The sequence below is a fragment of the Anabrus simplex genome, chromosome 4, assembly GCF_040414725.1.
Source record: "Anabrus simplex isolate iqAnaSimp1 chromosome 4, ASM4041472v1, whole genome shotgun sequence".
NCBI lineage: Eukaryota > Metazoa > Arthropoda > Insecta > Orthoptera > Tettigoniidae > Anabrus > Anabrus simplex.
The window spans coordinates 229504379-229530942 of record NC_090268.1 but is presented as its reverse complement, the minus strand read 5'-3'; the positions used below and the strand labels follow the sequence as shown (position 1 = coordinate 229530942).

The window sequence follows — 26564 nt, the reverse complement described above, 5'->3', positions numbered from 1 at the left end:
TGTATTGTTGTATTATCAAAATTAAATTTCTCTTCTGGTGGATCGCTGTTATATAGTTCTTCGAAGTATTCTGCAAGTATCATACAATGTTCTGTGTTATAACCAATTTTCTGTGTTTTTGGATCTCTGAAATGTAAACTCAGCGGTGTGTATTTCCTTACATTGTTTGTAAGTGCTTTGTAAAAGTCTCTTGAGTTCTGTTTGCAGTCCAATTTCATTGCTGTTAGTTTGTCTTTCATATGTTGTATTTTGATCTTTTTGAGGCCTTTTGATGCAAGCTTCCTGGCTTCCATGAAGTTGCTTCTATTTTTATCACTTTTGTTTGCATTCCACATGTTCCAAGCTCTTTGGCTAATTTTTGTACGTCATACATTTTAGGTTGATACTGATTCTTTTTTCTACTTATTGGTTTAATTTTGAATTTAATGACTGACAGATAGTGGTCTGAATCCAAACTGACACTCTTAGCAACCTTTACTTGGAGACTGTCTACTTATGGCAACATGGTCAATTTATCTCTCACCACAGATTGGATTTGGGGAGACTCATGTAGTTTGTTTTCTAGGAATTTTTTAAAGAATGTAGATTTTAGGACTAAATTATGTTCTCTGCATAGACTGATGAGTCTTTCTCGATTAGCGTTTGCCGATTTGAGCATTAAGATCTCCAAGCAATATTATTGTGTTTTTGGATGGAATTTGTTCTACGGTTTTGAAACTTCTTGCCAAAATGTTTCTGTTTGTTCTTTCTGGGTTTTATTTTCTTTATTTGTAGGTGCATGTACATTCACAATAGTGTAGACTTTTTTCATTGATTTAAAGGTTAGCATGGAATATCTTCACTAGGAGATTTTTTTTAATTTTATTTTTTGCTAGTTGCTTTTACGTCGCACCGACACAGATAGGTCTTATGGCGACAATGGGACAGGAAAGGGCTAGGAGTGGGAAGGAAGCGGCCGTGGCCTTAATTAAGGTACAGCCCCAGCATTTGCCTGGTGTGAAAATGGGAAACCACGGAAAACCATTTTCAGGGCTGCCGACAGTGGGATTCGAACCTACTATCTCCCGAATACTGGATACTGGCCGCACTTACGCGACTGCAGCTATCGAGCTCGGTGCTAAGAGATTTAAACTCTATTATAGAATCTAGTATATTCTTGTTTACAATAAAACCTGTTCCAAATTGAGGTACTGTACATTCTTCATAACTCTTTTTCCTGGCTTTGCCTTAAATATCCTGAATCTCTCTCAGTCAAGGTGTCTCAGTCAAGGTGATTTTCATCAGGATATCTTGTTTCTTGAAGTGCCGTTATCAAAATCTTTTTAACTCTTAGAAAATCTATCAGTATTTTTCCTGTCTTTGAAAGTAAGTTCACATTAAAAGTAACCAAATAATTTATGTTTCTATGTCTAATTTTGTATGATTGTTGCTTAAGGAAGGTTTCAGGATGCTCTGGCTCATCCTTTGCACATTGTTGTGGGCCGCCAGAATCTCAATGCCCACTTTTCATTTCCGTGAAAATGAGAGATTGTAAGAGCCTTTACCCCAGAGAGTAACCAAAGTACATATACATAGTTGATTGTTTAATGGGTCAGGGGAACAAAGACTTTAAAACTTCTACTCGAGGTTGTTAGCTCCGAGGAAAGATTTTCAGCTGCAGGTCTGGTGAACAGACACTGACCATTTAGTCGCTTGTTAAAAGTCAGACGCGAAATGGATTTTGGTTTTTTAGCTGTCTCTTCCGCTAGTTCCGCCGTGTCCTGTTCCTTCCGCCTTCACTACCGTTGAGCCCTCTATATTTATAACCCCTGGAGGGAGGGTGTCTCAGTATTTTAAAGCCCCCAGAAATTGGGCTACCTGTTGGTCCACGGGTCCTAAGACCATCCCAGCTGAAGTGCTAGGAACCCCCTATCCGCCACGTGGGGACGCGCTCTGAAGAGGTCAGGTTCTCCTGTGACTTATTGGAAGTTAACCCCCCCCCCCATAGAAGCTGGAGTTATTTGCAGAGATTATTTTATATTATATTATTGTGTTCTATACATCATATACAGCGAACAAATACAAATCATGCCGGGCTGAGTGGCTCAGTCGGTTAAGGCGCTGGCCTTCTGACCCCAACTTGGCAGGTTCGATCCTGGCTCAGTCCAGTGGTATTTCAACGTGCTCAAATATGTCAGTCTTGTGTCGGTAGATTTACGGGCACGTTAAAGAACTCCTGAGGGACTAAATTCCGGCACCTTGGCGTCTCCGAAAGCCGTAAAAAGTAGTTAGTGGGACATAAAACCAATAACATTATTAATACAGATCCATACAATATGTCCTTGTTTGAGTAAACCTTTGACAATACATTCCATTTAACAACATATCACATACAAAATGCTGTTGTCGAAGTAATGATGAAACCTATGTTTGGCACAAATGTACGGCACACAGACAAGCACAAGCTGTTTTGCAAGCTTTTGTCAGATAATCTTGCACGCAACTGTGGCTTGTGAAGTTTCATTACAGAGAAAAACCTCTCGCAAACATATGTTGAACCAAGTATTGAGAGAGCATTAGCAGCCACGTATTGGAGGCATGGAAAGTCTACTTGTGGGAAATGTTTGTAAAATTCTTTCATGCTTTTGACGAGAAAGAACTTGTCTTGAAGACGTGCGGTAGACTGGAGATCGATGTCCTATCTGCAAGTCAACAGGAGCATCATTGACTGAAACAGTGAATGGGCTCGCAAATGTTTGTAGAAGAGGAGATAGAATATTAATATCTTGGAATCGTTCTGCAAATTGTTTCTTGATGTCTATGATTACTGAAACATACTCTTCAAATGCAGCACATTCGTGAACAGAGTCCAACATTGGAAAACGTGCTGCATTCCCATACTTGAACTGGCTTTCCCAAAGTACAAATTTTCTATTGAACACTTCCACTTTCTTGACCACATCAGATATTTTATTGTTTTCACTTCGCATAGCAATGTTGAGAGCATTCATATGATTGGTAATATCAGTTAGGAATGCAAGATGTGCCATCCCCTGAGGATCTTCTAATTTTGACTCATGTTTGTTTTTCTCATTTAAGAAGTTAATTATCATTAGTCTCAACTCAAAAACCTGCTTAAAAACTTACCATGCCTAAGCAAACGGGCGTCACTGTGGAACATAATGTCATCATACTCTTCGTCTCCACTCAGAAATTTCCTGAATTCTCAGTGCGGCAAGCTGTAGGACCTTAGGTTGTTAACAGTGCATGCAACAACATCCATGACATCGCCTAACTCGGCTGACTTCACACAAAACGCTTATTGGTGCAAAATGCAGTGAACGCCGGGCAACGTGGTCTCATTGCGCTGAAATTTATTTTGTAATCAGGCAATGAATCCCTTTTTTGTTGCCTCGCATTCCGTGCACCATCCGTCATAACCAAATAGACTGCATCGATGACATCTTCTATGGCTCTAAGGGGGTCTGTACCTGTGGTGGTGGTGGTGGTGGTGGTGGTGGGGGAGGACACCATATCTAAAAGGTCCTCTGTAACGCAGAGGTTACTGTCCACTCCTTGGAAAAAAAAATAACTGTGCAGTATCCAGTATATCTGTGGATCATCCAGGGCAATTGAAAAGGTGACTAAATCCTTCACCGCATTAATTAATTGTTGACGTACATCACAAGCCATGGCACAGATTCGATGTGTCACTGTTTGGCGGAAAAAACGGCCGTTTTCAAAGCTTGCTGGCTTCTGTGGGGCAGAGAAGTTTTGCTGTGTTAACCAAGCACTCTTTCACCATTTCCCCATCTGCAAATGGCTTTCCCGATCTTGCTTTCAGTGCTATGTTGTAACTAGCTCGTAATGGTGGCGTATCGAGACCATCTTCCTGAAAGTAGGAGAGGACGACACTATTGAACATTACTGCAGTTGAGCCACAGAAGATTGTATTTTAAAATATGTTTTCAAATGCTTAACTTGTGTTGGAATCTGCCTGCTGACTGTAATCATATGTTTTCGGATCCCTAAGCTTTGCTTCACATTTTTCGTGCACCAACATGTCATATTCTTCTTTGTGGACAGCATTATAGTGACGCTCGACAGTAAAATTCTGGTGTCTGCCGATAGTCCAATGGCATAATAAACATTTTGAATTATTTCAGTCGGGCGTTAAAAAATGCAGTTCCCAGGCTGTTTTAAAGGATTGCAAATTGTATTGTATTATGAGCATATTTCCAATATAGTTACATGTTAGTGATCACAGCCGCATAAACTAAACACATTTCTCACAACCAGATGGAATCATCATCATCATCATCATCATCATCCTCCTCCTCCTCCTCCTCCTCCTCCTTTTTCCAAATTTTCTCTCGGTAGGGTAGTGTACTGCACTCCTCTTCTAGCACTATATTGCTATTAACTTCACTAGTTTCAATACCGTTCATTCAAGACCGCCTCCAACTCATTCCAGGCCAGTGGTGCCCAAACACTGTACAGTTCACAGTGTGTACAGTTACTGCACACTGACTTCACACGTGTGAAGAGCACATTCTTCAAGAACCTTTCTTATTATTATGTCATTCTTTTAATGCAGTAGTCCTGTTCAAAATTCTTTGTAGGCTGTATTTTTCATATTGTTCATTGAGTTTGGGAATTGACTTCTTATCTTTAACTTTTCAACTGCATCACACCACACATGGACTTTGTCCTGTTTTATAGCCAGATGCTCTTTCTGACACCAACCCTATATGGAGGTGTGTATTTGCTATTGCATGTTTTTTGTGATGGTTGAAAAAAGACCCCAAGTTAGAGGCATTAGCGAGATGCGATTAAAATCTCCAACCCGGGACCCTCTGAACCGAAGGCCTCAATGCTGACCATTCATCAAAGGATCCAGGCAGATATTGGGCACCTGTGTCAAGAATTATGCATTGAATAAAGAAATAAGAATTACACCATTTTTACGCCCTTTGATTTTTAAATTTTTAAAGCTTCAAAATCCATACTATTAGCAATATTAGTTGTTACTCCAAAACTTCATAGTTTAAGCAATCACTGAATTCCAGGATTTGAGTGTACTGAATGAAAAATATCAACCCTCAGATTCCTATGGAACCTCATGTTGCAATTAATAATTATTTTTGTGCTAATGGCAAAAAAATAGAACCACATATATTGCAATGCACATATTTCTGTTAATACAAAACTTTGTAGATTCATGAGTTGGATATACAAGGTTTTGATGTTTTAATGCATTAACACGAAACTTTATGAACACACGATTTTGGACATGAAGCTCGTCATTTCTCCAAAATTATGAATTGATACAGATACCTCAAACATCTATTTTCTGTCAGTCTATAACATTTTCAGTTTTTAATTATTTGGTTTGCAATAGAGTTTTCTGTATGCATTAACCTGATTCATTTCATTTTTCTATTTCATGTTGCAAATTTTCTTTATTCTACAGTATATTCAGTATTTTCTTTTTTCTAAAGAAAACATTTCTGGAAACAGGAAGTTTGTAGATTAACAGCAGACATATTGCATCTGCCAGAGTTTTCAGATCATCCATCATCACATAAATTTTATTTCTTTTCAGTGTCACCTGTCCTTGTTTGTGTAAGTTTGGTTGAGCACTCGGTTTTATATTATATCAGGGGCTTAGGACTAAATGCTTTTCCTGTCACCATGCCATAATCCTGTTGAAAATCCTACCCAAAATCACTGTGATTTGAACCCAGAACACCCCTGTTTGGAGTCTAGTAGTTAGACCACCACACCAATGCATCTTATACTTCACATATCTTGGTTATGATTTAAATAAAAACATATTGGCAAATAATCTGTAACCGTGAATCTCCCCTTTCATTTTTATGATGCTGTATAAAAGTTCATGAAGTATTTCCCAATGATTGTTATAACTCCCACTTGCTATTTTTTTTTTTAAATTTAGAGCTCAATGATGATTGACCAGTTTTTGTTTTCTGTGCAGTTTGTCTGGTTAGTGTTATTATGTATGTACTACAATGCATGTCTTTACCAAGATCACGGGTTCAAACACGGCAAAGTTAGTCAGATTTTTGAAGGTCTAAAAAAGTCCATTTATCTTATACTTCACATATCTTGGTTATGATTTAAATAAAAACATATTGGCAAATAATCTGTAACCGTGAATCTCCGTCGTTTGATGCCAGTGTGTAAATTGTCTCTGGTGACACATTTGGTGTTTACCTGTTAAAATTAATTAAAGCTCAGCCATAGATCACCCAAGAAAGTTCTGGTTTACTCTGCCATTATTATCATTACTGTATGTTTTTTCTCCCTGCTGTAATTGAATGTTGTTGTTTTTTTTTCAGAATTGATCAGTTTGGCATGAAGGAAGTGAAGGAGAGTATATTCCTAATGGAGGAGAGAGAAGCCCAAAAGGATTTATTGAAAGTTGCTCAGGAAGTTGAACATCCACAGCCTCAACGACCATCCTCTTCGGTAAGACATGTTAATATTAGAGGTTTCTTCAATATTGTGTTAGTGTTGTGAGTGAAATTTAAAGATACTATTACTAAATACCTGTTAGGATGTATATTCTTCTGATTTCTAGCTCTGCCATGAGTTAAGACTGGTTTAAGGAACCAGAACCGAATGTACAGCCTAGCTTTCCTCTCCACTCAGGACATACTCTTGGTGAACCAAGAAAATAATTGGTATACAGAGTTATGAATACAATCTGTAAAGAAAATAACCTGTTATTGAAAACAGAGTTCTCAACCAGAAGAAATATATTGCATTTAAATAGCATACCGTATTTCCCAGCATAATTGTCGCACTTTTTATACAAAAATTTTCAAAAAAATATAGGGTGTGACCATTATACGAAGAATTTTTAATACCAGTATTTGTATTACTCAAAAATTTTATTTGTAACTAAATTGTATTTGATACAAATTTAAGATGCACGTAATACTCGCGTTTATACGTCAAAATAATTAAAATAGTCTAAAACAAAATTCATAATTATTCGCAACAATTCAGCGAACGTTTTTCCAACCTGAAAATAAAAATGAACTATTAAGTTAATTGTCATTACTTTGAGTATCAAAGTTTAAATATTACACTTGCAAAAAATTATCGCTTTGTTGTGAAATACGGACTTACCGGTACACAATTTATTCCATATCTTCTGTGTTGCTATCGCAGGTTTCAGTATCTGATGCACCGTCCTCGCCGCTGTTAATACCAGTATCAGATTCTTTGTCTCTCTGCCACACTGCGTCATCTTCGGATCCGGCTAGTGCATTCGAAATCCCAGTCCTTTTGAAGCTCTTGGAGACTACTATACGCAAACCATTTCTTGAGCCCTGAGCTCCCTAGTGCTGAATCGGTAGACCTTGGTTATCTTCGACATCCATATTGGCAACCTTTGAAACACAAACTATGAATCGCTTATTCATCGCTGTGCGACATCTGGCGTACACTTTACGAACTAGTACTGTTGTTGGTTACACAGCAAAGCCAAACTATATAATTCATGCGAGTAACAAGATTCGCATCGAGAAATGTTATATAATGATAAATAATGTATGTGTGACACAGTTGTTGACGTAAGATAATAAATGTGTAGAAAACTCATATCGATCGATCATATTATCGATTCAATTCAGATTTAATTTCCATCCATTTGGCAGTATAACCGGAACCGGCAGCATTCCCTCCTTACTCCTCACCCCGTAAAAACCGGGCTCAAGAAAAGGTTCGCGTATAATAGTTCAGGTGGTATAAGATCCCAACTCTTCATCACCCACGAGCATAACAAGTCCAAGGGTGGACGCCTGATATTTCCAGCGGGCGTCAATTGCTGATAGCCGCTCATCATCCACTCGTTGTAAAATCGACGTATAAGTGGTCTTTAAAGGGTTTATTAATACATACGTCTAGTGGCTGCAAAGCAGATGTTAGGCCACCAGGAATGACTATCTGTCGTGTCTTATTTTTACTGAGAAGTTGCTTCACTTCGTTCACGAGGTGACCTCGGAAACTATCTAAAACAAGCAGAGCTGGTTGTTTTAGTAGTGCACCGGGTCTTCTATCCCACACAGTTTTAACCCAGTCCAGCATGAGTTCTACATTCATCCAACCTTTTGGTTGCACTCGTACATAAATTCCATGGGGAAACTATATATTCTTAGGCATCGTTTTCCTCTTGAAAACGATGTAAGGCGGCAACTTTCTTCCGTCAGCTGTAATGGCTAGCATTGCCGTGCATTGCAACTTCTCACTACCGCTGGTTTTCATTAATACACTCCGTGATCCTTTTAGCACAATAGTGCTATTGCGAGGCATATCAAAAATGATTGGAGTCTGATCAGCATTACCAATTTGAGAAAGCAAGTACAAAGTTTCCTTGCACAAGCGTATGACAAATCGGTGAAAATTTACAATCCTGTCCGTGTAATCAACAGGCAACTTTTGGCTTAGTGTTGTTCTCCTTCGCACTGATAGATTACATACATACATACATAGGACAATCTGGCCGCAATTTTAAAGTTAGATATTTGGAACATGCGAATGCTGAAAAACATAGAAGATTCTCAGCTATGGGATCACACATGACTGCCACAGATCATAAATTTACCAGCATAGAACAAGACCTGACCATCATAAAGAAATTAAAGAAGGGCAGCTTAATGAACACATATGAAGATCTATACATTCATCTAGACCAACTTATAAAGAAAAATGATAACCTTAATGAGGCTGTAGAATATAAGAATCCTTTATATAATCAAATTCTAGTATATTTGAAAATGCTTGAGAAAGATCACGAAAAAAGAATTGGAATTTCTCCATCTACAGATAGCCCTACAAATTATTCCTCCTCAGTTGAAGCTATAGGTGGCAGCAAGGAGGTTCTTGACACACCTATATCCCCCGCTCTTCCACCTCCTCAGGTGCAAGAGCAAGGAAGAACGCATCATCAGTATTACACCAGACACAAGACTGTGAAAGAATGACAGGAGTTACTGTTCCAAAAGAAAGCAGGCTTAATAAGAATTGACAACTAGGAATTAGTTATATTTTCATCTGCATTAATAATAAGAACCACATTGTGATATCTGGTTTTCTTCATTTCGACAATTACTTATAAACTGTATAATTTCTAATTTATAATTTGACCTTTTTTTTTATGAATTATTAAGAAAAGAATATTCATTTAGGACATATTCTCTATGGGATATTGTACAAGTGTTTCCTTGACAACTGCTTTCAATTGTAGTAATAATTTATATATTTTCTCTTGAGTTTTTGTTTGTTTTAATGTTGTCAATCTTATGTTAATTTTAAGGACACTTCCTCTTAAGCATTACTTTGTCAATTTTATATATTTTTCATCTAAACAGTGTTATGTGGCTGAAGATGTTGATAAAATACGAAACATGTACCACTTTTAACCATTAAATTGCCTTAAGCAATTATTGTATCGACTAGGTGGAAAATAATAAATACTTAATTGTGAATCTGACAGATTGTCGTCGCATGAACCCCTTAATCCACCCACGACTCGCCTTAAACTGACTTATGTTGTGTTTGCGCGCTACCTCCCGTCCCTTAATTTGTAACATTTCATATGATACACTGCAGCCATTGCTACGTATTTCATTGACGTACATAAACACTTCTTCGTCAATTATAGGAAACTTCCCTGTTTTAGGACCTCTAAACGCGCGTCTAGAAGGGTTTGTGCTTTTTAGCTTGTTTTTTAATTTCCGCCAGTTACGCACCAACTTTTCACTCACTGAAAATTTTCTTTCTGCAGCTCTGTTCATGTGCTGTTCAGCGAAGACAATTACGCTTAGCTTGAAGCCCGCAGAGTAGTTTCTATATTTACCCATAATCGCTTATAAATGCTTCACACGTTAATGTTTTGCAATATAAATGACTTTCCGTAATTGTTCACTATTAAAACAAATTATTTCTACAAACACCCCAAACACAAATTAAAAACTTAAATTCTCACGCACACATGTCTACAGTAATCACGTCAGTCACAAATAAATAAATGCATCTGTGATCTGTCGATTCCAGAGCAGCCAATACTGTTAGGCAGCAAGGAAGCACGCAGCAATTTGTTATCAGTTGAGCTTGTTGGTTGCGACACACTAGTGCGCTTGCGCAAAGCTTGCAAACCGGAGCACGGACTTTTTCATACATTGCTCTAGCTAGCGCAGTGTAGGTCTACTGTAGTTGACCGTGTTCCAAGACGTCAGTAACAAACATTCATTTTTTCAATTTCTTTTAAACATACGGTAATTAGGTTAATATTTCTTCCCAGTTATTGATGATCTTACATTACATTACTGATGAGTTTATAAAATAAAACTTTAATACCATTGGATAATAATTATCTTGACTGCTTGGGTAAAAGTTTTCATCCCATGCCCGGACACTTATGATGTAGTAGTAAGATAAGAGTCTAGCAATGACAGCTGAGACATCGTAAATAATTCGGCTGACCGTGAGCAGAAAAATTCCATCTAAATCAGTGTTATCGTCTTGGATTTCGCTCCGTGCGCAATAACGCAGGAGCCGGCCCCATGGTGTAGGGGTGGCGTGCCTGCCTCTTACACGGAGGCCCCGGGTTCAATTCATGGCTGGGTCGGGGAATTTTACCTGTATCTGAGGGCTGGTTCGAGGTCCACTCAACCTACGTGATTACAATTGAAGAGCTATCTGACGGTGAGATTGCGGCCCCAGTCTAGAGAGCCAAGAATAACGGCTGTGAGGATTCGTTGTGCTTACCACACAACACCTTGTAATCTGCAGGCCTTCGGGCTGAGCAGCGGTCGCTTGCTAGGCCAAGGTCCTTCGCGACTGTTGCGCCGGGGAGGCGGGTGGTTGTAATAACGCAGAATTCTATCAGACCTCTTGTCTACTAGAAGACAAGTGTGTGTTGGTACCGGTATTTCCTGGCGACATTGCCGATAAGTGATAACTTACAGCCTTACGTATTTCAAATGAGAACTCGTAATATGTAGGTGGTGAGTAAATTGTACACTGTCTCGCGACCACGTTGTCAAACTGCTGATAGCCTACCGGTAAGCCATGCGTCGTACATATACCGGTATTATTTATTTATACGTTGTGCAACATCTCGCATATGTGACTGTGTTGCCAAATTGCTCATAAACCATACACGTATTTAAATTGCGCATTCATGTGCAACTTACATTGCAGTTCCATTTACCTTTTAACCAGATTGGTGAACAAAATTTGGACGTGCGATGATTATGCGATTAAATGTTTAAAGTCAGATTTTGTATTGAAAATAAAGGATGCGACGATTATGCCGGGAAATACAGTATATTGTAGAGGTAGAGTTCTCAACCAGAAGAAATTTACAAACTATAGAGGTATAATCCTTCTGTCACGTGGGTTGAAAGTATACGAATCCATCTTGGAAAGCAATATAAAAGTATTTGTTGAACTTAAACCAGAACAGAAGCAAAATGGAATCTACCATAGATTTTATTTTGCAACAAGGATGCTCTTTGAAACATTCCAGGAGAATTAAAAAGAAAAATATATTCTAAGACGTATGGAAGGTACAAATATATGATCATGTACCATGCAAGTGCATAGTGCTTAAGACATAAGGAAATTTCTGTCTGGCTTCTCTCTTTATATAGGCCTGCGAAGATTCTTGAGAAAGTATCTTGCAGTTTTTGTTTCCAGATCGTTCTGGGCACTTCTAAGGGGCTTTAATTATTGTGTGTCTCAACAATTTGCTGGGGCTATTGTTTTATCGCCAGTATTATATTCTTTACTTTGAGTGGCATTTTAACTTCCAGTACTCCTTGGGATTCCCACAAATACCAGGTCATTCCAGGAAGTTTGGAAGTTACGTATGAGAGAGCTAGTAAGATAAAACTACATCTAGAAGAATATATTGTATTTAAATAGCATATACAAATCAACAAAGGTTTGGAATGCCAAGCTCAGTATAAGATATCCTGAGTGCAAGAAGCTTTTGCTCCCATACAGTAAGTCAGGCTAGGATCATCCTTCTACCGTATGTGGCAGTAGACTGCAACTGTGTGGCCAAGAGTCAAGCGACCAGTACCAAAATTAACACCCAAGGGGGGACCAACGGCTACGGGCCTCCCTTTGGTGGCCAGGTAAAGCCTCTGTGTAGGAAATGACACATAAATTCACTAGAAAGGAGAACATGAGCAATGGTTTAGATGGTGGAAGTGGACCCCAATCCCAGCGGCAGATAAAGCGGAAGAACTCTCTCCTGTCAGCAGCGTCTGTACTTCTGTGAAGCAGTTGCAAAAGGCGTCTGTACTCCTGAGGAGTGGCCTAAAGTTACACCTGGCATTAAGTATAAAATGCCTGTGGGAGTCGTGACCCAACCGTAATAATAGCCAATATATGATATGGTACATATGGTACTTCTCTACGTGCCTCAGAAAAGGTTAGGGCATACCCTGCTGCAAGCGACGTGCAGTTCCTTGGGCACTAGGGGAACTGTGAAAAATGGGCAACCAGTGGTGGCCATAATCAATCTTATGACCCTGAGAGGAAAGGCAAAAGGAGTGGTGGATTTTATGGATAGAGAAAGTATAGAAATGATGGGGTTGAGCGAAGTTAAATGGAAGGGGAAAGGAAAGAAGAGGATGAAGAAAGGATATACACTATACTGGAGTGGTGGCAGAAAGGCGAAAAATGGAGTAGGCCTGATAATTTCAAAATTGCTGGAAGAGTATGTGGATATGTGTACATCAGGAATTGGATAATGAAAATTAGACTGAGAATGAGGAACGAAGTGAAGGACTTCATAGCCTACAAGTGTATGCACCACAGACAGGAAACAAAGAGGAGGATATTGAGGAATTCCTGGAGAAACTAGAAAAGGAGATAACTGATGTGGAAGTGATTATAATGGGAGACTTAAATGCACAGGTGCAAAACAAAAGACAAGGGAAGGAAAAAGCAATTGGACCATATGGATATGGGAAAAAGAATGGAGAGAAAAACTAGTTGAGTTTTGTGAGAGGAATGGAATGATTGAAGGCATCACATGGTTTTGGAAGAAAAACAGCAGAAAAATTACAAGATATGGCCAGGGTGACAGAAGAATAAAATCAGTAGTTGATTACTTTCTGGTGGAAAGGACAAATCGCAGACAGTTGATGGATGTAACAGCATTACCAGGAGAACCATTCAGTGGAGATCACAGAGTTGAAAATGAAAATGAAAAATTAAAGGAGGTAAGAGATAGTAAAATAAAAGTGTGGAAATTAAACGATTAGAATGTACAGGAAGAATTTCTGGAGAGACTGAAACAACTGATTCCAGTTACTGAAGTAGGAAAGGTGGAGAATGAATGATGAAACTTCAAAAGGGCATTTGTAAGTGAGGCAGAGAGTGCCTGAGGTAGAACATCGACGAGATTGAAAGAAAAGGAGACACTGTGGTGGAATGAGAAGGTGAGAGAAGCAGTGAAATAAAAGAAGAAAGCATGACAAGAGTGGAATAGAGAGAAAAGGAAGTATCTTGATGATAAAAGGAAATGTAAGAAATTGTAAAAGGAAAAAAAAAAAATTGAAAAGAATTAAACTGCAGAATGTGAGAAATTGTGCAGAGAAGACAGTAGTAATGACTGAACAGTAGAAGATGATGTAACCCTGTTAGAGGTGGAATTAGCAGTTTGAAAATGAAAATGAAGGTATCGGGGATGGATGAAATTAGTGTGTAAATGATAAAGACTGCTGGACCTCTTGGACTACAATGGGTGTACAGATTGTTAAAGTGCATATGGAGACAGAAACATGTGCTAGAAGACTGGGGAAAGGGAATAAAAATACCAGTCTTTAAGAAGAGGGACAAAAGGTGTGTGATAACTATAGATAACTCTTATCACAAGTGGCAAAAATACTGGAAAGAATATGAGAAAGGAGAATGGGAAGAAAGGTAGATGGAGAGTTGCATGAGGAACGGTATGACTTTAGTAGTGGAAGATCTACAGTGGACCAAATCTTCAGCACGAGGCAATGAATGGAAAAGAATTGGGATCTGGTCATGATATTTATAGATCTGAGAAAGACGTACAATAGTGTTCCCAGGGAGAAGGTGCAGGAAACCATGGTGGAAAAGAAATTGGGTACACAAACTATGGAAATGGTGCCAGCAGTTTACAAAAACTGTGTCAGCAGCGTATAGATTCCGTTTGGAAAGACAGAATGGTTTAGAAATGAAACTGGACTAAGATAGGAGTGTGTTGTCACCTCTTTTGTTTTTAAATGTTATGCACAAAACTGTAAAGGAGACAAAGTATGCATATGAGAATTGGGAGATGAAGTTATTACTGTTTACTGGTCCGAGGAACAAACAGCAAAGAAGTACAAGATCAAGTTGATGTACTGAACAAGAAAATTGAAAAATATGGTATGAAAATCAGCGCAGAAAAAAGCAAGACCCTGGTGATATCAAGAGGAGAAGGGCAAGGGAAAGGCATTGTGAAAATTGGTGGTCAAAGCCTTGAAATTGTTGACAGTTTAAATACCTAGTGAGAGAATTAATGCAGAATACAACGCTGGACGTAGAGATTAGCAAGAGGGTACAACAGGGCAATGCGTTCTACCAGAGGAATAAGGAAGTACCAAGGAAGTGTAAAGAGAAAATATACAAAATGTATTATGTACCCATATTGACCTATGCGGCTGAAGCCCGCCTGGTGGCCGTGATCGTTTAAGGCGTTGAAGTCTAAACTGTCTGACACCGAGGTTAGCCAGTTCGAGTCCCGTTGGTTGAAAAAATCTTCACCATCAGAATATTAGCCAGCAGGGTAGGGGAGGTGGTGGTATACAATTTCTAATAACTAGATTGCATGCCAAAAGCCTGGATTAAATTCCAAACCTCTCTGCAGTGCTCATATGGAGTGAGGGCATATGACGCTGTTGATGGTGATTCATCCATCAGACAGGGATGTTAAGCCTTGAACAGACCTCTTGGTGCTATTCGAGAGGAGTATGCTATGTGCCGGCACTGGGTTTCACTCTCTCCCTTCCTATTATCATATGCGACTGAGATGTGGATAATGATAAGTTGGGAGGAAAGTAGAATTCAACCCAGTACAGTGAAATACCTAAGTATGGTAGAAAAGACAAGAAAAGACAAGATTGAGAAACAAAGATGTGATAAAGGAGGTCGGAATGGAAAACCAAAATGAGAGAATTGATAGGAGTAAACTAAGATGGTTTGGATATGGAAAGAGGATGGAGGAGGAAAGAAGAAAGAATACCAAATAGATGATGGAGATGAAGTTTAAGGGAAAGAGAGAACAAGAGGGGGGCCTAGAAATAGGTGGATTGTTTCAATAAAGGGGAGTGTAAGAAGAAGAAGAAGAAGAAGAAGAAGAAGAAACCTGGACTGCGACAAAATGGTGGAAGGAGAGAGGAAGGTGAAGAAGTGCCTTAAATGCCCCGAACTGGCCGCAGCTTGATAAGGGGTAAGAAGGAGTAGGTGGATGATGACAGCAGAGCTGAATTGAGTGATAAATTATAAAAAATAAATTTCGGGCGTGTATATACAGTGTTTACAAATGCATGAATACTCGTTCTGGAACATCCGTGAATATTTTTTCTTTGCTCATGTAGGCCTGCAGTTCTCACAGGTTCCTTTTTTGTTGTTTGCTTGCTGTTCCCTCAATTTCCATTGCCGTTGCTCTGTTTTAACCCAATCTTCCTGGATTTTTTTTTTTTTAATATAATGGTGGGCTATGTTCGTGATGTGGGTCTACTGAGTGCTCAAAATGTTTTTCTTTCTTTTTCTCAACTGTTATTTGGGACCCATGTTGAGGCCCATCCTTTTAAAGGACAGTGGGCACATCTGGCCCCATGATATATTCGTATGCGATGTTCTAATGTTACTGCTGTTAATAGCCAGCCACGCGGTCTAGGGGTAGCGTGCCTGCCTCTTACCCGGAGGCCCCGGGTTTGATTCCTGGCCAGGTCAGGGATTTTTACCTGGATCTGAGGAGTGGTTTAAGGTCCACTCAATCTATGTGATTACAATTGAGGAGCTATCTGATGAGATGGTGGTGCTGTTCTAGAAAGCCAAGAATAACAGCCTTGAGGGTTCCTCCTGCAGACCACAAAACGCCTCATAATCTGGAGACCTTCGGGCTGCTGCACCATTGGGTTTGTTTTGTTTGTATTGCAGATAATACCATAGATTTTGTTATTATTTTAAAGTAAATATATGAACAAGTATGGAATCTTTTATATTTAATGTTTTAGAACAACAATAAATATGAATACACAGTTTTCGGTACCAAAATATAGTCAAAAATATCTTTATTTTGGCAAGTTCCGCTTTTAGCCTTTAGGTTAGGATTGCCATTCAAATACCACGAATTGGCCCACCAAGAAGAGTTCTGGCCAAAGGGACTGAAAATTTGACGGTATGTTTTTCGGAGGACTAGGATTGAACCCATGACTGTCGAACTGCATAACTATTAATCAAGCCAAGGAAAATAGTCAGGACAGTTGCTTAAAGCTGCTATTATGCAACATCGAAGGCCTGAAGAACACTCTCACTTTAATACCAGAAAATATGTTTAACTCCTTTGATATAGTAATTTTAACTGAAACATTCTTAACGACGGACTGGAATATAGATAGATTCTCCACCATATGCTCCTACGCAGAACAAGGTCCTCTTGGTAGACCAAAAGGTGGCATCTCATGCTTACTTAAAGCGAATCTATCTCCCTTTGGGGTGATGCACTATTCATCTAATATATTATTAGTAAAAACGAGGCAATTCGCATTTGCCTGCGCACATCTTCAAGATTACAATGTAGCAGAATTTATTATTGATGAGATTATGTTTAAATAAAATCCCTACTGATGTCACAGTAATCCTAGCGGAAGATCTAAACTGTCGTATTGACATTCCAGACCACAAATCAACTGCAGTTTTAGACTGTTTGCAAAATGAAGGATTATCATTAATTAGTGATATCAAAATGAAGACCTACGTTAGCTACAATGGTACCAGCTCAATCAATTTAGTTTTTACAAATATGAGGGATATAATACCAACTTCTCAGCGAACAATGAGGAATGTTGCTAGGAAACACCTACTAGATGTAACCAACTTTTCTGTGCGCAGCGAGGAAATGAGACCAATGGATAGAAAAACAGCAGTCTCTAGAAAAATTAATTCAGCGCTGCTAACAATGGATGATCATATCGCAGTAAGGAAAGCCCTAGATGAAAAGAATTATGTTATAATTCATCTTATAACATTGTATTGTATTGTATTGTATTGTATTGTATTGTATTGTATTGTATTGAATAGGTGGACCCCACTATTTTGTTCCCATTAGACCCATTGCTCAAAGAAAATCTAAACCGTTGTCCGCTCGGAAAGAAGTATTGAAATATCTGCACCTAGCCTTAGCTACTCCTTCATATTCAAGCTTACAGGAATATGCTAATACGAGAAGGATATACAACCAAAACTGGTTAGGACGTTTTTGTGGGGACAAAAAAAAACTTCATTAAAATGGAAATTTTTCGCTGTTAAATTTCAGGTTAGGTTTGAACATAAAAATAATTATGATAGAAACAAAGAAACAAGTGTTCACAGTTATAACTAATGAAATAAATAAAGAAATAATACATTTTAAAAACACCAGCATAGTAAAACTTCAACGAAAAACGTTCTTAGAAACGCGAACTATACACGTCTCTTACAATTACGTTTAAAGTTGTCACAGGAAAGTCCAGCATCTGGGCGATATGCACACGTTTCATGTGTGGTTTAGCATCCACTTTCTCAGTAAACTTTAATTTTTTACCATCTGTAAACTGTCTAGCTTCTTCTCTGTAACTGAATGTCCTGCAAACCACTATTTGCAAGTACAGTAGGCCTAATTTATGTACATTGTTACACAATTCATTTACGAACATAAAAGTAAGCACCAACATGTCAGCTGTATATGTAAGTACAGTAGACTTTGCTGTGTCCTTCACATTTAGTTAGAGAAGAAGATGGGTACAATTTTGAGGATACTATCAATAACGGGTCTAAATGATATCACACTTTCCCAAACATGAGACCACTGGTATTTCTGACAAGTTAAGTTCTCAATGTCTATTTCGGGTTCCACAACAACCGTGCATGATGAGATGCATAGAAATTAATGTCCTGTGGACGTGGGACCGCAACTCTCCATGCACTGCCCGCTCGAACATTTCTCCTGCATGCTGTTACTCTCTGCCTCTGCATAATCTGAAAGATTCAATTTGAACAATCAGTTCTTAGATTAAGCCTAGTCGGACCGGCAGCTAAGCGTGGAAGCGGGTCAAACCCGTGCAGTCTGAAAGAGGCTTCAAGAACGTAAAATTAAACACCAACATGCCAGAAGCAAAAAGAATAAGACTGGCTTGGGACTGACGCTCCCTACAGCTGTAGGATAACACGCAACCGCGCTCCGCGGCAATGAAATTATGTTCTCTACCAAAACTTTACCCAGGCCAGTTGTCGCTGGCCTGTCGTGTGTGCGACGTGACCGGAAATGGTAACTTAAATTTCTTATGGTGGGAGTTACAAACGTACTAAAGAGTGATGTTTCTATAGCATGTATTTAATAGGACACACCCTGGGACTTTGGAATAGTGGCATAATAACCAGGAAAACGCACTAGAGAGGAACGTCTTGGCCAGTTTCGACTGTATAAGGAGACAGTGAACTATGCCAAAAGGACCCACCAAGCAGAGGAGGAAGGGAAATTAGTGGATGAAGCGGAGAAGAACCCATTCAAGGCATTAAACCCAAGGAAACTGAGATTTTCTAGACACATATCAATGGACGTATGGGAGAGACATTTCACAGAAATATTGCAGACAAGGAATAAGTCCATCTGCCCAATAGGGAATCCATACACACACAACCTATGATTTTCCTGAACTAGAAGTTTTCTAGGAAGTAGTAGTATGGACTGCCATATATAACTGCAAAGATAATAAAGCATGTGGCCCTGGCAAGATTTTCAACAAGCATATAAAATCATTAGCCCCAGCGTTAGTGGGATTATTAGCAGATCTTTTCAATGAATGTCTGAAAACAGGATGCATTCCAGAAAATGGGAGAAAATCTACTACTGTGAAAATGTTCTATAAAGGTAAATGAGATGTTGGGGACCCCAACACTTACAGAGAAATTGCCCTAGAATGTTCACTTTTTAAAATACTGAGTGGACTTATAACTAACAGACTCTCTTCTTTGGTGGATGATTTTTTTCCAGAAGAACAATTTGGCTTCAGACGGGGTAGGTCCACTCTTCAGGCTATCCAGTGTCTTCAGGAAGATCTAGAGACAGCCCTGTCAAGGCCCAAGGGAAAACTACAGGTCATCTTCATTGATTTGACAAAAGCATTCAATACTATCAATAGAAATATATTCTTGGAGAAATTGGAAACTTTGCTCGGTGATCAGAATTTTCTATGCAGGATCATGTGGAATATTCTAAATGAGAATTTTATTGAAATCAGTGACAGTCTTTCTCACTGAAACCTAAAAGAGAGAATATTGGAGTCCTGCAGGGCAATCCTTTGTATCCCCATTTATTCGTAATAGCAATAGCAGATGTTATTCAGTCTGTGTACTCGGAAAATCCAGATAAGCTGCAAATGTACATCTACGTGGACGATATGATGTTAACGTTGTCACAGGAAACGCTTCAAACAACCTTCAATCAACTGACAGACCGGACGGAAAGAAATAAACTCCTCCTAAACGAGGGAAAGACAGTGTCGATCTCCTTTAGAAGAGGTGGAAAGCAAGCAGTCTTTCTATAAAAGTCACGTCAGATATCTACTGTGATCCAGTTTAAATACTTAGGTGAAACATTCCAAAGCCAAGGCAATGTATTTACTGTACACGTGAAAGACAATGTAAATGCAGCAATACAATCAATGAATGACATAAAGCAGCTCAGCAAATTATCCCTCGAAACGGCTATTAAGCTGTTCAGTGTGAAGGTATCGTCAGTCGTTTCATATGCTCTACAAAATATTTGGACATATCTCGCAAAGAAACAATTATTAGATATCGAAAGTGTAAAATCAACTTTTCTCGAAAAGGCCCTTAGCTTGTCAAAATTCACGCCATCCTGTCTTGTATACGTGCTAGCCAAGGAATTATACTACATAGGGGAACTACAGTTTAAGCTGCTACTTCCAGCCACTGCCAGCTACATTAATGCCTTACAAGATTTGTTGGCAAAGAGAGTGGAAATCTGAAACGACTTCTTAATCTCTGATGCGATGTTCTTACAAGACTGGGAACAAGCAAATTACAAGCTGCGGCACACTGTGACTAGGTTCACAGTGCATGGTTTCCACCGTAAGTTATTCAGAAGACCAACGTTTCATCGCCCTGATTCGTACTGTGTACGCTCTCATTGCGGGGAGCCATGTGGTAGATACCATGCCATTTCCTGTAGACAGAGACATGGATCACTGACACAGTTTCATTTAACAGTTTTGTAAAACTTCATATGTATTTATATGGCCATTGGCAGCAATTAAACTTTCATTTATGCAAATACATAGTATTACAGTGAACACAACTGCCTCTTTGTGAGTACAGTTATTTCATCACAAACTAGCTGTAGTACTCGTAGTTGATGGGACAATCGTATAGCTTGTGCAAAGTTATCTAACTCCTCAGCTAAATCCCACCAATATTCAAGCATGCTGTTTTACTCGGGACGCAGCAGCAATCTCATTTATTGGAGATGAGTGGCAGCAGAAGAGACGGAGCACATCACAACAAACAATATTCAGTGTAATGTTATTGTCGATCAGTTTTCTTTCAATATTGTGGGCCTTCACCTGAAAAATGACCAAAGACATTACCACAAGGTTACAGACTTTTATAAATCATTGTTTGGGATAAATTATGAGAATATGGTGACCAAAGACCAATAATATCGGTATTTCTAAATTTTAGGCACCTTCCCCTAAACTACCATGTTATCCAGTATGAATAAAATTATTTATAGCCTAGACTGTAGTGCCTTATTCCCTGACTTTACAAATACTGATTCTCATTAAATTCTCTTCTCCCATTTTCTCTTGGTTGAGTGTTGATATGGACTTAGCAACAAATATCAAAATTCATTAATATCTCTGTAGTCATAGCTGGTACGGCAAAAGTGTATAAGACTTACTTACTTACTTACTTACTTACTTACTTACTTACTGACTCGATTTGTTGCCACTGTCTTGATGTTCTTCCAAGATGCCCAACTGTCGCCACTTCTGCTTCCACTGTTCACTACCATGTTAGCCTGGTCCTTCCCTTTTTCTAGCCCCCCACCTGCAGATTCCATTCAAGAGCCTGTTTTTGTATGTTTTCAGGGCCTTGGCGCAGGATGTGTCCTATCCATTTCCATTTTTGTTCTTTTATCTGGACTTGAGCCATTCGTTGCTGGGAGCGCTCCCACTTGTAACATAGTTCTCAAGCATTTGTTGGTGAAAGTCTGGACTTTACTTCTTATATCTCAAGTCACCTTCCATGTCTCACAACCGTAAAAGAGTACAGATTTCACGTGTCTCAAAAATCCTCAGTTTCGCCTTTGTCCTCAGTTCTTGAGACTTCCAAACTGGTCGGAGCTGAGCAAAGGCCTCTTTGGCCTTGTTGGCCCAATTTTGGACATCTTCATTTGCCCCTCCATTTCTAGAAATAATGCTTCCTAGGTAACAGAAGTGGTCAACTCGTTCCATCTCTTTTTCTGAGGTTCCTATTCAGCAGAGCAAATATTTCCTTCACTTTACTCTTCTCAGTGACAAAGCGATGGAAATCAAATTACTTTTTGGTTGAAATCATTCGGCATTTTTCTTCATAAAATTAATCATCCAGCCTCGGCTAACCTTCAAATCCGAGACGCTGATTCCATGTGGCAACTATTTCTCGTCCTTTAAAATACCGTACAGCATTTCATGAGAAACGGCATATCCAACGTCGCGTAACGAAATCATATATTTAAGCAGATCCTCCTCTACTTTCGGAAACTTGCCGGATTTTGGCCCGCAAAATGCTCTGCGAAACTTCTTGATCGCTTGAAATGCACTTCTCTGTTGACGCGGTAGCGCACGCTGCATTTGGACATGGAATACTTGCGGCCCTATGCCCGTAAATTCCGCTGTAACTGATAACCACGAGTATATATGATGCAGTATTACTCAAATTCTTACTCTCTGTGGACTAACAAACAGTTTTGAGATCACAGAAAACGCATGTCCCGTACCTGAAACACTCGTAAAATACGTTTGTACCAGACTGGAGTAGATCGTCACTAGTCACTTGTGAGCTGGTTCTCTCACTGAACTAGTGCAGTCGTATTTCCTACCGGCTGATAACAACACGTTGCCCAGTATTTTGAATGCCCAGTTTCGCAATAGGAAGGCTGCTACCTGAGTAATTGACATCTTTATTTCTAAACGCATCCGGAGCTGCGTGATGGATGTTCGACTTTGGGATGCGTAAATTACGCAAGAGCGTTAATTATTCGAAAAAACACGGTATCGATTTTCATTTCATTTTGTTTGATCCTTTTCTCATGGCTTGGCGTTGATATGGACTAAGTAACAAAAGTCTAAATTCATGAATATCTCTGTTATCATAGCCGGTACAGCAAAACTGTATTAGACATAAATGGTGGAGAATTGTATCTTCTATAACTTTTGTTGTGTAATGTTTATCGATAGGACCACTATTAACGTAGATATTTGAGATTTAATTTTACACCTTCCCCTAAGCCACCATTTCAACTAGCGTAAATAAAATTATTTACATATTAGATTGTAGCGCCTTATTCCCTGACTACGTACTGATTTTCATTACATTCTGTTCAGCCGTTTTCTTGTGATGCGCGTACATACGTAAAGACCAGATGGAAAATTAAAAATTGCATTTGTTTCTTACTGTGGACATGGCTGAATGGCCGATGCAGAAAGATCATTTTTTTTTTTTTTTTTTTAATTCTGAGCAATGAACAGACAAAACTCTTATTTTATATGTACAGTTAAACCTCGTTAAGACGTTTCTGCAGGGCTTAACAAAAAAAAAAAAGTGTTAAGCAAGAAAACGTACTGCTGAATGCAAATAAAAACTATCCAATAGGAATAAGGAAACACTAAATACGATTTTTTCCGACATGAGGGCATTTTACGTCGTGTATCCACGGGTACAGTGTAAGATATATCTACCATATCTAAAGATGAGAGAAAAGTAGTATTAAGGTGTGAAAAACACCAAACAAATATGAAAATCTTTTCCATTGGAGCTTATAAAATAATAAGTGCACTGAAAGTTGTGAAAAACACCAAACAAATACGAAAACATGTGCACAGGGGCCAATAAAAATATCAAAGTGTTATTGCAAATCACGCTCTTTCTAAAACTTATGTTAGTAGAAGCCTTTTATTTCGGAGCAGGGTGTTATTGAACATTATTCTCTGGTCACACTCTTTGACAATGAATTGGAGGTTACACTCGACCATGTGTGACTGGAAGGAATGACTTTGGCCACCATTTTGAATCAAAACTCCGACGAACTTGAGTGATCGAGTTGAAACTCAAAGGTGCGAGTTCATCATTCGCAACCTCTGCGTGCTTCAAGAAGTGAACAGCAGTCCACTTTCTCACAGATTTTAAGTTTGTTTTTATTAGTAAGGAATTTCACAATTTTTTCCGTATCTATAACCGCCGCAAGAAATAAATTTCATAACCGGGCTATCACAAGACATATGCACCACGCTAGTCAATTTCAAATGATTTATGTTCCTAATCCAGATGTAGGCTACCGTATCATGCAGCAAATATTTGGTACACTTCATTGTACCACTCAACACAAAATAAATTTCTGTCTTCTGAACAGAATGCAAAATACAAGCACAAATAGGCTCGCTGTGTTATTCAGCAATCTTGAAGCTAACGGCTTGCTCCCCGAAGGTGCAACTGTGGTGACAGCTCTTAGCCAGAAATCGCGTTTCTTTCACAAGGGATAACAAATAACATTTTCAGGGCTAGGAAAAATGTGTTCGTACTAAGCAGTAATAGCGAAAATTCGTGACACAATAAGCGAGGTATTTTTATATAGATTTAATACAACGAGAATCGGGACTTAGGATTGACGACGTGTTAAGCAGGCAAACGTATTGAGGAACGCACTAACAAGGTTTCACTGTATGTATGTATGTATGTATGTATGTATGTATGTATGTATGTATGTATGTATGTATGTATGTATATTCTAATTATCCAAAAGTGTTATTGTTTCTCCATGGAATGTATATTATGCTGTATTTAAAATACTGATATGCAAACTTGCATACAGACAAGAGCATAGAAGTACAAACAGACTACTGTAGTGTTTCACTATGCTGATAAAAATACAAATACAGTATCTTATTTACAAATTACAAGTTATTTTACTATTTTGGGGGATTTTACTGTATTGGGTATAGGTATTCAAGAGAAGATGTATAAATAAGAATTTGTTGCATTACTTTTTCTGAATTTCTGGGATTGCTTTGAAAGTGTTACCATTTGCAGTTGCATTTTCATGAACGAATTCTTCAGATTGGTACATCAGGAGAATAGTCATTATATCAAATGATGTATCATAAGAAAATACTGTATCATGCTCTCGGCAGACCAAGATGTATATGCTAATTAAATATTTTTCCTATGAATTGGAAGATGCTTGTGATTAGGTTAAAGGAAATAATTATATTTAAACCTTTGATTACAGGATTTGGTATTGGATGTGGGCACAGCACGCCAAACACTATCGGAACTTACCGTTTCGCAACCCACAACAAATGGATCCATTTGGAATTGCATTTATGGTGATAGGAAGACTGAGAATGGGGCTGAAGCTAATGTCAGTTGAGAAATCCCATCTAGGAATTGGCAGAGTCCTGTATTATGTTCATATTCATCTTTCCATATCATTTTTATTAAAGTGAAAGTGTGCGAATTATTCATGATATTCCATCCATCCTTTAAATCATCCTAGTACTTGCCGTGCTCTTGGAACAAGAATAACACTTTCTTCAGCACTTTACGGGAAGAACGTTGATTGATCTGTCTGTGATAGTTTCAAATTCAAATTATAAATAATTCATTATCCATCAATCACGTATTTTATCATACCAAAAAATATTAGTATTATTAGCTTTAATTTTGTTTTTATTTTATTTTATTTTATTTTATTTTATTTTATTTGGAAGTTAAGGTGCATACCTGACTGTTAGAAAATGTAAACGATGTCTATACGTACAAGAAGGTGGACAAAATGGAAATGAGGTTCGTCATTGTCTAGGTGAAGGGATTTCATCATCAATCATCTTTATCCTCTTTCTTGAGTAGCCTTATTTATTGAATATAGAATAATTTTTAAAATAAGATACTACTTAAATTCCTTAGTATTTTGAAAAGTTGATCTTTTCATTATTTATATATTTATTTTTCCATCTGAATACACCGTATCCATGATTAAAAACTGCATCTTATGGTTAATACGTACATCATGAAACAATTATGGTTATCACAGCACCATAATGCAAGGAGGAGTGGAAAGGTGGCATGATAAGTTCTTTGTTCATTTCCTAGATTAATTGTGAATTATACCATAAATATGTGTGAATGATTGGGCAGTTTTCTTTAGAATTGTCAACTCTTTAGTTTCATAAGATTCAGAAAGCTGTTATAATGATCCTGCATTAATACACTGACCTAAAAATTGAGCATTTGCCTCATTCTAGTTAAATAATAAAATATTTGTAGCATCAGTTTTATATACTGTACCTTGCAGTTTATGGGTATGATCAGCATAATAGGTTTTTGATTATTAATCGTGTAATAATGTACAAAAAAATCTGTCCAGTCCTTCTGTAATGTCTGCAGTTACCTCTCAATGTGCTCTGCCAATACTGCTACAAAGATACAAGTACATTAAATACCAGATGACAAATGTAAACACAATTTTTCCTGACAATGTAATTAAATGTACATAATTTCTCTTATTTTTTAAAATAACTAAATAAAGTATTATTCTCATGGTTGGTTGTAGAGATCACTATGCACCTTCATCTATCCTACAAAACCTCGCTCAAATAATAGTAAATACTTTCGTGATAAAAATGTTCATGTCTGTAAAGTCAGCTAAGAAAGTCTTAGAAAGAGCCCACAACCCTAACTTCATCACCAATAATCTTATCTAAGGAAGTGCATATACATTTAGTGAAAAGAAAAATACCATAATTAAATTAAACTGTCTGGTACAATGATGTATTCACTAGTTTTTGGCAGCGGGTGAGTTGGCCGTGTGGTTAGGGGCGCGCAGCTGTGAGCTTGCATCCGGGAGATAGTGGGTTCGAACCCCACTGTCGACAGCCCTGAAGATGGTTTTCCGTTGTTTCCCAATTTCACGCCAGGTAAATGCTGGGGCTTTTCCTTAATTAAGGCCATGGCCACTTCCTTCCCACTCCTAGGCCTTT

General features: G+C 38.4%; 1 protein-coding gene across 2 annotated transcripts in view; it reads left to right on the top strand.

The window, feature by feature from the left end:
* The window catches only part of LOC136871803 (glycerophosphocholine phosphodiesterase GPCPD1), a 432261-nt gene extending 406135 nt beyond the window's left edge, over positions 1-26126 (top strand). For both annotated transcript variants that reach the window (XM_067145405.2, XM_067145404.2), the window contains exons 14-15: positions 6342-6471; positions 24815-26126. In XM_067145405.2, the coding sequence (XP_067001506.2) occupies positions 6342-6471; positions 24815-24955 (271 nt within the window). In that variant the 3' untranslated portion in view covers positions 24956-26126. The remainder of the gene's footprint in view (positions 1-6341; positions 6472-24814) is intronic.
* Positions 26127-26564: the final 438 nt, after the last annotated feature.